General features: G+C 41.1%; 2 protein-coding genes across 6 annotated transcripts in view; one reads left to right on the plus strand and one right to left on the minus strand.

The window, feature by feature from the left end:
- Nucleotides 1-12165, plus strand: part of cnih3 (cornichon family AMPA receptor auxiliary protein 3) — a 142738-nt gene that overhangs the window by 12589 nt on the left and 117984 nt on the right. The gene's annotated exons all lie outside the window — the stretch shown is intronic.
- LOC143412799 (uncharacterized) lies at nt 2600-3446 on the minus strand. Its single transcript, XM_076874575.1, has 3 exons — nt 3115-3446; nt 2836-3042; nt 2600-2755 (listed from the first exon to the last, which is right to left on the minus strand). The coding sequence occupies exons 1-3, from the start codon at nt 3359-3361 to the stop codon at nt 2751-2753; spliced, it is 459 nt and encodes a 152-aa protein (XP_076730690.1). The 5' UTR covers nt 3362-3446; the 3' UTR covers nt 2600-2750.

Here is a 12165-nt window from a genome sequence, read left to right on the forward strand (position 1 = left end):
CATCCGGGAGGGGCTCAGAGTAGAGCAGCTGCTGCTCCACATCGAAAGGAGCCAGCTGAGGTGGTTCGGGCATCTGACAAGGATGCCCCCTGGGCGCCTCCTGGGTGAGGTGTTCCAGGCATGTCCCACCGGGAGGAGGCCCCGGGGCAGACCCAGGACACGCTGGAGAGATTATATCTCTTGGCTGGCCTGGGAACCCCTTGGTATTCCCCCGGATAAGCTGGAGGAGGTGGCTGGGGAGAGGGAGGTCTGGGCCTCTTTGCTTAGGCTGCTGCCCCCGCGACCCGGCCCCGGACAAAGCGGATGAAAATGGATGGATGGATGGAATTTGAGTAAATTATAAATCTTGTCCCACTGAAAGAAATGAGAGTGATCTGTAATTTTCAGCATAGGTTCACTTCCACTGTGAGACACAGAATGTAAAGTGTAAAATGTAAAGAAGTCCAGGATATCGCATTGTAATTTATTTGTATATTGGTGCAGAAAATAAGTATTTGGTCAATAACAAAAGTTCACCTCAATGCTTTGTAATGTAACCTTGGTTGGCAATGACAGAGGTCAGATGTTTCCTGTAGGTCTTTGCCAGGTTTGAACACATTGTAGCTGGTATTTTGGTCCATTCTTCCATGCAGATCTGCTCAAGAGCTGATGTTTTGGGGCTGTCGGACTTTCAACTCCCTCCACAGATTCTCTGTTGGATTGAGGTCTGGCTAGGCCACTCTAGAACCTTGAAATGCTCTTTACGTAGCCACTCTTTCGTTGGCCAGGTGGTGTGTTTGGGATCATTGTCATGCTGGAAGATCCAGCAACATTTCATCTTCAATGCTCTCACTGATGGAAGGAGGTTTTTGCCCAAAATCTCACGATACATGGCCCCACTCATCCTTTCCTTAATATGGATCAGTTGTCCTGTCCCCTTTGCAGAAAAGCAGCCCCAAAACATGTTTCCACTTCCATGCTTCACAGTGAGTATGATGTTCTTGGGCTGCAACTCAGCATTCTTCCCCCTCCAAACATGGTGAGTGACGTTTATACCAAAGACTTTGACTATTTTGGTCTCATCTGACAATCCTCCTCTGAATCATCCAGTTGGTCTCTGGCAAACTTTAGATGGGCCAGGACATGTACTGGCTTAAGCAGGGGGACGTTTCGAGTGCTGCAGGATTTAAATCCATGACCATGTAGTGTGTTACTAATAGTAAAATTGTTACTGTGGTCTCAGCTCTCTTTAGGTCACTGGCCAGTTCCGCCCGTGTAGTTCTGGGCTGTTTCCTCACTGTTCTCAAGATCATTTGTACCCCACGAGGTGACATCTTGCATGGAGCCCCAGGTCAAGGGAGATTTTCTGTGGTTTTGTATTTATTCCATTTTCTCATAATTGCTTGCCTATAGGAGATTGTACACAAGACTGAGATGATCCAATCTTGCCCATGGTGTCCTTAGACTGCTCTCTGGTCTTGGCCATGGCGGAGTTTGGAGTCTGACTGTCTGAAGGTGTGGACAGGTGTATTTTATACAGATGATGAGTTCATACAGATGTCATTAATACAGGTAACGAGTGGAAGATAGAGCTTCCTAAAGAAGTAGTAACAGTTCTGTGAGGGCCAGAATTCTTGCTTGTTTGTAGGCGCTAAATACTTGTTTTCTGCACCATTCTACAAATAAATTCTTTAAAATCTTGGATTTCTTTTTTTTACATTCTGTCTCTCACAGTTGAAGTGAACCTAGACTAAAAATTACAGACCTCTCATCTTTTTCAGTGGGACAACTTGCACAATCAGTGGCTACCAAATACTTTTTTGCCCCACTGGGTGATTCCAAAGCAAACCATGATGAAGCTGACTGTCATAGACTTAACGCTGCACAGTTGAATATTTAAGGGTGTCCTCCTGTAGGTCAATGCACCCCTGGCAGTGATGGAGGAATGTGTTTATTTCTATAACCCATTATACTTTTCACACTTAGCCTTCTGATAGCTATTTTTTTTTTTTTTTTTTTTTTTTTTTTTTTTTTAAACTGCCTCACACAAAGAGAATACTTGTTGAAGAAAAAGGTGACACTACACAGAGTTTCATGCACACTTCAGGATGGATTTGGAGGGGAGCAGATCAGCTAACAGTGCGCTTTTACCGCTGCACTGGATTACACTGAGATTTTGACAAGTACAGGGCATTCACAGGTTTAACAGGTGTTGCGTGAATAATTGTTCACACTGAAGAGCCACAATACACCCTCATCTGTGACTGTCCCTATGGTGTTCAACTGATGGAGCAAAACAATTAGCTTTTGGGGGAAGCTGCAGGAAGGAGAGAGTAGCTAATGGTGTTGGACAGAGTAGAAATGAAATGCACCGAGAGGGTTTGTTTTACTTTCTCTGGATTAAATTGTGGGAAATTAGATTTTCAAGTGACAGGTTTATCTGTAGACAGATGTTTTAATGTAGAGGGAAAAAAAAGTGGAAATGATATCTGGCCAACTTTGGTTCTCCATGAAGCCCAAGCTTGTTCTACTGATCTGTAATACCCCTTGTCACGTGGCCGGGTGGCCGGTACTGAACAGGACTCAGGTGCAGAAACCCAGAGCGGAGACAGCAGATGATGCAACAATTTATTAGGTTTAAGTGCAAGAGAAAAACGTGGCAAAGACAAAAAACAGCGAGACGTGGAGTCTTGGTGCGGCGTGGCCTGGGGAACGTGGCTATGGCGAGGGAATGAGGCCTGAGATGCGGAACGGAGCTGAGTGGGGAACAGTCACACTGAAGGAAGAGGATATAGGAGTTAGGTAGGTAGTGAAGGCAGCTCTGCAGTGGCCAGTTGTAAGAGCAGCAATTCTTACTTGCAGTTAGGGACATGGAGTGTTGAGAGGGGGGTGATGAAGATCCAGGGGAGGCTGAGTGGCGTGGAAAAGCTGGCCTGAGATCCGGGGCTTCAGATGGAGTGTGATGGCAGGAGGGCAGGCAGGTGAGGCACAGAGAGATTTCCAGAATGATTACTAGGTATCCTGAGTCCAGAGGTGGAGTGTGAGCCAAGGTGGATACAGCAACTGTAGCACAAGAGAGTCGTGTTAACAGGATGAATCACAGCAAGAACTTAACGTATACGGCCTGTTACCAACATGTGTTGATGACGAACTGGCAGTGAATGAACATCAACGTGTGGTTTAAATCCCTCTGGCTTGATTGCCTGCAATAGGCTCCAGGTGTGCGGGAGCTGGAGTTGGCCCTGCCCAGGGGCGGATCCCAGGTCAGTTCAGGAGCCTTATGGAAATTCCAGCCACCCACCGCAGACCATGACACCCCTGACATGTACGTCACACGTTTGCTGGAGGATGCATTGGTAAAATCTTTTGAGGAAAGGGCCATAACACCACCGGAAGATTAATGGAAGGGGGATGAGGCAAAGTCTAATGAAGGATATAGGATATATAATGAAATACACAATGAAGGACTGACAAAGAAGATGAGGCCAGTCAAACACAAAAGCCCAATTCAGCTGCTGGTCAGGTGACTGGGGCAAAATTAATCTAAGACATGAAAAGAAAGGAAAATGGCAGATGCAAAGCAGTGAGCAGGTAGCAATGCAGATCAAAAGGAAACAAGGTTAATAAAATGAAAGTTCTTTGTTGAAAAGATTGAGTGTCCTATAGTGAGGGGGTGGGGGAGAGGGCTATCAAGCTCTACTAGAAGACAAGTGTGACAGCACTGGAGACAAAATGCAGAAATAGATCATTATTTCCCTCTTGAGACAAAATAGACAAATTCAGCCACAGTAAGTAAAGCGTTTTGTTATACGGCTGACACTTGACATTCACATTAACTTCCAATAGATAAGTTGTCTTAATCAGAAGCACGCTCTTTTGGCTGTTCCGCTCTTGTCAAGCGGTTCCCACAGCAAATACTTGGATAGTTTTGTTTGTCATCATATTTGACTCTGTGTAATGGCTTACGAAGGTGTGAAATGGTGAATTGTAGTATTAACAAAGACGTAAACTTGCAAATTCCGAACAATGAACAATTTGTCACATTTGCATTAGATCATGCAAATTTGACTTACCTGCTTGAGGGCCAGTGTCCCTGCAGGTTTTAAACGTGTTCTTGAACCAACACAGCTGATTTAAATGGCTAAATTAGCTCCTCAACATGTCCTGAAGTTCTCCAGAGGCCTGGTAACAAACTAATCATGTGATTCAGGTGTGTTGACCCAAGGTGAGATCTAAAACCTGCAGGACACCGTAATCTGTGCATGTTAGCTACTCAAATAACATGGAGGAAGCTGAATGAAAAAGCTACTGGAATTAGTCATTTGCTAGATGTCAAGCAGCTTTTTTTCTGTGTGATTAGGAACGCAGTGTAGGCATGGTGTTTCTTTAAAACATTTTTATGACTTGGAAGGCTTCTAACTTTGAGGAAAAATATCTTGAACAAATTGTTAATTAGAGTGATTTTTTATTTTTTGATTCATTGAGCACCAAAGAGCCTGGCAAGCTTGAATTGCTGAACCAGCAAGTGTTCATAAAGTACTCACGATTTAAACAGTAGTTCCACAATGGATTTTTGAATGGACAGCTCTATGGACAGCAGTCTTACCTAGGATGCCAATAATTAATTTTAAGACAGGGGAAACAAAAAGGCTCCATGCCAGAGAGTGAAGTAGACTGAGGGTATGGCTGAGTAGTCCAAAAAAAAAAAAAAAAAAATTATGCCCTACTTTCCTCCACTTCACTTTATAACATTTACATTGTTCGAACTATGAAGGAAGATTTAGCAAAAGGGCAGAGAATCCAGCCACATTTACTCCTTAACAATGTCATGGCAGAGGCCACTACAGTATTTAGAAGATGTACTGCAAGATGTGCGTTTTATTGTGCACAAAGGTTTGGGAAGAGAATATTCGACTACAAATTGCCCTACAATTAGTCAAAAAAAAATGGCATGTCGTATTTTGCACCTAATATGATTGTATTGCATTGAGTGGAAGAGATGTTAGCAGAACGAGTTTTGCATAGATGGATGGCTTAAAGCTGTGACTGCAGTGCCAAACCTGACAAAAAAAGTCAACAGTAATTTCGGATAATCCTAAAAGCTGGCAATAACTTACCACAGTGGACATTACTAATACAAATTAAAATGCAGAGAACCTGAAACACAACAATTAAAAAGTTAGTTAATATCACCTGTTACGTTCCCCTGAGGGGTCTAGGCGGTGAGGGGGAAGTAACAAAAAGTGTCCAGGTCAGAAAAAGGAGTCAAGGAGGCATAAAGGTTAAATTACAGAGTTTCTATTAATACTAACTAAAAGAGACGGACAAGCCACTATTACCGTTTAAAGAAACAAACAAAACTCAAGCATTAGTCAATAAAGTACAAAGTAAGCCAAAAAGAGTGCAGCTCTCTAGCTGAAAACCACACTAATGGCACTCTTGTACAGAGCTCACCTGTCCCTGGGCTTAAATACTTTTAATTACTGACGAGAGTCAGCTGCACAAAAGACAAAAGGTGGCAGCTAAGGCAGGAGAGATGGTCGAACACGCCCACACAGACAACTTCAGGAGGCGGCCCTGCTAGGGCCGTAACACACCCATAATTATGACTTATAGAGCTTGCATAAATATATTGTAAAAAGACTGGTTCTTGAATTAGCACTTTTCTACTCTGAGCACTTTATACAACTTGTTACACTCCAGTGGATGTATCAGGGAGCAACATGGGGTTAGTATCTTGTCCAAGGATATTTGGCATGCAGACTGGAGCAGACGGGGATTGAACCACCAACCTTCCGATTAGGCGGTGCCCTCCTCTCTTACGCTACAACCACCCTTCAAACTGTTCATGGTCTTTTTATGAACTGATTCAGATGCAGATTACATTACAGGTTACTGTTTTATTACATATTATATTTTGAACATCGTGAAAACATCTTAAAATTTGCCTCAATTTGGAAGCTATTGGCATTCACTATGACCTTTCTCAACTGCTGAGCTCATCATCCAAATGATTACAGGTTGTGTACATTTCACTTAGAGTTTAGCACAGGCTCCAGTAAATTGGACAAATGAGGATTTTTTTCATGTTTAATGTGCCTTGGCACAACATCACACTGAAAAACTGCATAGGATGATACCATTGATTGTAATCTTAATGAAGCAAACAGTCAGCATGGTTTTCAGGCATCAGGAACCTAAGGCTAATAGAGGTTGTGTTCAGTATATAGCTGGGCTGCTCAGAATCGATCTGTCTGTTCATTAACCCCTGCTGGCTCCTCATCCATCATCCTGACTCCACTGTGTCTGTTGTTCCACTACACAGTGCCTGCTTTGGAGGATTTCAGGGGTGATCCTCGCCCTGCCTCCTTTTTCATTCCATGTCCTTTCTTTTTGGTTTTATTGGCACTTCTCTATTTAAAAAAAATTTAGGTAGTCGGTAGTGTGAGGTTTTAAAAGTGTGCAATTTTAACAGTAGACTTTCTTCTTTCATTGTTTTTCTTTGTTACTCATTTGCTGTGTCAGTGATGATGTTACAGGAGCCTGGTGGCAATTTCACACAACCCACAGTACACGTCCCATGACATTATGAAAGTCTTATATGTAGTCTTGATTAGCGATGATCAGGTTTCCACAGTTTTTTGACTGTTTCCTTAAACGATCCTCTGGAGAGACTGCTTTAAACATCAAAGGAATCATCATCTCTTTGTGGGTATGTTTAGTTTGTGAATATTTCTCTGGGCAAAGTGATCACAGTTGACAAGGTAAAGTCTCTGAGGGCTTGTTGACTTGTACTGATTTTTCTTTCATGAAAAAGGAAAAAAAATCACTGCTGTGCATACTGTAATGTGTAACAGGTATTTAATTTCTTAATGGGTTTATTTTTAAAACTCAGCTCACTTATTCTTCAGATCACAGGGTTGCACAGCAAGTATGTTTTTGGAGGGGACTACCAAATGGAGCCTTACTGCTGACAAGTTGTAACTGGTACTCATAATTTTCATGTTATATTTCCACTGAATTAAAAAAAGAATTAACAGGTACATACAGTGGGGCAAAAAAGTATTTAGTCAGCCACCGATTGTGCAAGTTCCCCCACCTAAAATGATAACAGAGGTCAGTAATTTGCACCAGAGGTACACTTCAACTGTGAGAGACAGAATGTGAAAAAAAAATCCACGAATCCACATGGTAGGATTTGTAAAGAATTTATTCGTAAATCAGGGTGGAAAATAAGTATTTGGTCAATAACAAAAATACAACTCAATACTTTGTAACATAACCTTTGTTGGCAATAACAGAGGTCAAACGTTTACTATAGGTCTTTACCAGGTTTGCACACACAGTAGCTGGTATTTTGGCCCATTCCTCCATGCAGATCTTCTCGAGAGCAGTGATGTTTTGGGGCTGTCGCCGAGCAACACGGACTTTCAACTCCCGCCACAGATTTTCTATGGGGTTGAGGTCTGGAGACTGGCTAGGCCACTCCAGAACTTTCAAATGCTTCTTACAGAGCCACTCCTTTGTTGCCCGGGCGGTGTGTTTTGGATCATTGTCATGTTGGAAGACCCAGCCTCGTTTCATCTTCAAAGTTCTCACTGATGGAAGGAGGTTTTGGCTCAAAATCTCACGATACATGGCCCCATTCATTCTGTCCTTAACACGGATCAGTCGTCTTGTCCCCTTGGCAGAAAAACAGCCCCATAGCATGATGTTTCCACCCCCATGCTTCACAGTAGGTATGGTGTTCTTGGGATGCAACTCAGTATTCTTCTTCCTCCAAACACGACGAGTTGAGTTTATACCAAAAAGTTCTACGTTGGTGTCATCTGACCACATGACATTCTCCCAATCCTCTGCTGTATCATCCATGTGCTCTCTGGCAAACTTCAGACGGGCCTGGACATGCACTGGCTTCAGCAGCGGAACACGTCTGGCACTGCGGGATTTGATTCCCTGCCGTTGTAGTGTGTTACTGATGGTGACCTTTGTTACTTTGGTCCCAGCTCTCTGCAGGTCATTCACCAGGTCCCCCCGTGTGGTTCTGGGATCTTTGCTCACCGTTCTCATGATCATTTTGACCCCACGGGATGAGATCTTGCGTGGAGCCCCAAGCTCTTTGGCCTTGGCCATGGCGGAGTTTGGAGTCTGACTGTTTGAGGCTGTGGACAGGTGTCTTTTATACAGATGATGAGTTCAAACAGGTGCCATTCATACAGGTGGGGGACAGAAAAGCTTCTTACAGAAGACGTTACAGGTCTGTGAGAGCCAGAGATTTTCCTTGTTTGAGGTGACCAAATACTTATTTTCCACCCTGATTTACGAATAAATTCTTTACAAATCCTACCATGTGAATTCATGGATTTTTTTTTCACATTCTGTCTCTCACAGTTGAAGTGTACCTCTGGTGCAAATTACTGACCTCTGTCATCATTTTAAGTGGGGGAACTTGCACAATCGGTGGCTGACTAAATACTTTTTTGCCCCACTGTATTGGACAGCTGAGGCCAACACTACCCATACTGCTGAGCTTACCTCATACCTGTATTGGTACTCTTACGTTAAAGAAAGAAAAATCCACAATGGTCACTGAAATAACTGCTAAAAGTTAGCTAATGAAAATCAGACATTGCTTTTGAATTGTGGTTCAATAGAATTAAAATTATAGTACCCTTAACTTAATATTTCTTTTGCTGTCTGTCAGTGTGACTTCTGCACATGTCGTCAGATTTCCTGGCCTACTCCTTATGAGTAAACTGCTCTAGCTGTTTCAGGTTTAAAAGGTGCTTTCTCCAGACTACATGTTTCATGTTATAGTCAGATTTAGATCAGAGCTCATAGAAAAGAATTTAACCAACAATTTTGCCCATGTGCGTGTAAGGGGTTGTAAAATGATATTAAAAAAATAAAATGGAAAAGCCTGAAAGTAATCTCACAGGGAGAGCTTGCATAAACGCGGACCTAGCTCATATATAATATGAGCATAAAAGGGCGAAAGGAGTGAAGTTTGGACATCAGTTTGGAAAGTCTGAAGTGGTGGTATGATGTACGTAGCCTACAAACATTAGTTGTATTGATAATGAGTTTTTAAGTTTTTTGCTTCTGTTTTGCTTTTTTGTTTTAGGTTTTAGTAGGTTTTTGTTAGTCTTTATAGTATTACGGTAGTAGCAGCATTGATTTTGAGGAAAACGACAACCAGAAATTATGCTAGCCTCACACTCAGAAGTTTTCTTGTTTCATGGAGCACAGAAAAGGAAATTGAGGTACTAAGGTGTTGTTGGCCAATGTGCAACCTAAACCTTATCACTATGACTTTTGTAACCCTATACAGATTCATCAATACAGAACAATACAACAATACAGAACACATAGAAAAAGCATAATAGGTCAATTTTAGACACAAGTTTTTTAATGTTGTGTACTGACATGTAATTTTCAAAAGGATTTGCAGCCCTGTATTGAATGGCATGGTACAATTTGTTTAGTAAACCTGCCTCTCAGGTATATGCTTCTTTGGTGGCCTCTGCTTTATGGGTGTGACACAATAAAAAACCTTTGCAGTAGTGGCTCAATAACAGCCTGTAAGGCCAAGAAAGCAAGTGTTGCTGGAATCAGTGTTGCCATGGTAATATGAACCCTGCGAGTGGCAAAAAGATATTATTATTACAATTTCAATGAGCCTGCAATTACGTCAGATTCCTTGAACTATTCAAATAGTGTGGCCACACATGTGGTTTAATGTAAACAAATGGATACAATATATGTTTCATAACTATCACACGTGCAGTTCGTTTGCTTTTGGCACCTTGTAGAAAGTCCTGACAAGTGAACTGTGCATAAATAACAACACGCTGGTAGAAATGGTTAAAAAGGAAAAACTCAATTTCATTTGATCTCTTCAAAGTAAGGTGTGGTCGAGTGCAAATATGAGGCCACAGGGCATCAACAAAACTGACTTTTCCAGCTGTCTTGCCATGCCAAGGTGTTCAGTTCAGATACCGGCCCACTGGCTCAAGTGGTAGAAACTGTAACACACTGAGAGTTCAAAGTACCTAAAGTGTTATTCTGCAGGTGGGGAAAGCCCTATGTTTTGGTGCATCAGGGCAGTCGCACAAAATAGCTAACTTAATGAGCTTAATAAGTCACTTAATAGGTTCTATTAAGACATTTTTAATTTATTTTCTCTGTGGACAGGGTGTGGTCACCTGACCTGTGCTGGTTCTGAGGTTTATTCCTCTTTGCAGATTTAGCAACTATTTTCTAAAATGCACAGTGTTACATGATGTAGCAAGCCTGCTACTAAACTACTGCTACTGCTATTAAAGTACATCATAACTTTAAATTCAAAGTGATGGCTCCTACCAAAGTCTTCTAGAAGCACGTCCTGTTAGTTAGCAGCCATATTGATATCCTTCCGGTAACTTTTTTTGGACAGTTACTAAACTAAACTTTCATAACAATTGTTAATCGAACATAAATGACCGCATGACTGAACTTTGGATGCATGATAACTTTATTGAAAGTTCAGCAGTGAGAAGAAGAAAAAACAGGATGTGCACTGTATGGGTTGTCAGCAAAATTGATACTCAGATATTAATTAATAGTAAAAATCAACAATACTAAATTAAGATAATCATTTGCTATGGTATTGATAGCAACAGTGCCCTGTTTGCCTCCTCTTGCTGATAACTTTACACAGCAATGCGATGAAGAAAGCAAGGCCCACTGATCTTCCTCTCTCTAACAGCTAAAGTACTTGGCATTCATAACAGTTTAGGCGAAATTTCAGAGGTCAGTAAAGCTACTGAAACAGTTATCATAAATGTTGACCTATCCAGCATGCACTACAAGCAATTACCCGAAAGCCATATTAGCCATCTGGTATCAATAACTTAGCAACTAGGAGATGAAAAGTATAGTTGGGTAAACTGTGAATAATTATTGCAGAGCTGAAAGAGTCATGGATGGAACGTCTTTGTACAACTATTTAATAAAATGTGGTTCTTATTTTGTTGTAGCCATCAACAAGGTCAGTTTTAAAATGCAGGCAGTAACGGTTTCAATTTTACAGTGTTCTTTTAGAACTTCTTTATTTTAGTATAACTTATACCAACTTAACCCAAAGTTTATTCTTTACTTTTCCATTAATCGTATAGTTGTGTGAGGTATTGTGTTGTTTGTTGTACCCTTTTGTTTTTTGTTAGGTTCTGAAATCTGTTGTACCCTGCACAATCTGTAATGAAACTATCTAAATAATTTGTAAAACAAATTAAAACCTCCAGACTTGACATTAATCTTTTTTTTTTTAAAGCTAAGTCATATTTAGGGAAATTTAGTTGAAAACGAGTTAAATTAACAAGTAAACAGTTAATTCTTTTGAGATATGATTTCTTCACCATCACTTCTTTTGCAGGATAGGGTTAAAATTTTCCATGTAGCATTGGATTCAGTATTGAGTATTTCCCTGGGTATTATTATTGAGTTTTAAATTCCAGCAAAGTCTGCTTGCGTATCGATCCCGCTTATCAGTTCCACTTGCACTTCCACTGCTGTACTACTTCTAAGAAAAGTGTTCCGTATAATATGTGTAATCACTATTTGTTTTGAGTGACGACCCCAGCACTGATGCCTACAAAGAGAGGAAATACCCCCGACATGCACAAAGATTTGACCACAGCATGCAAATAATTAGCATGAATGTCATATCTTTGACATGCTACTTAGCAACAGTGGTGTCTTCAAAGTGGAGCCAATGAGAATCGATAAGAGAATTGATAATGAATCAAATCAATGCATTATATCGATAATGGAATCGATAAATTCTTATTAGTTCGTATCACTAGTGATAATTCTAGTCGACTAACAGAACTACAGTGGGGCAAAAAAGTATTTAGTCAGCCACCGATTGTGCAAGTTCTCCCACTTAAAATGATGACAGAGGTCAGTAATTTGCACCAGAGGTACACTTCAACTGTGAGAGACAGAATGTGAAAAAAAATCCATGAATCCACGTGGTAGGATTTGTAAAGAATTTATTCGTAAATCAGGGTGGAAAATAAGTATTTGGTCAATAACAAAAATACAACTCAATACTTTGTAACATAACCTTTGTTGGCAATAACAGAGGTCAAACGTTTACTATAGGTCTTTACCAGGTTTGCACACACAGTAGCTGGTATTTTGGCC

Source organism: Maylandia zebra, linkage group LG15, assembly GCF_041146795.1.
Source record: "Maylandia zebra isolate NMK-2024a linkage group LG15, Mzebra_GT3a, whole genome shotgun sequence".
Taxonomy (NCBI): Eukaryota; Metazoa; Chordata; class Actinopteri; order Cichliformes; family Cichlidae; genus Maylandia; species Maylandia zebra.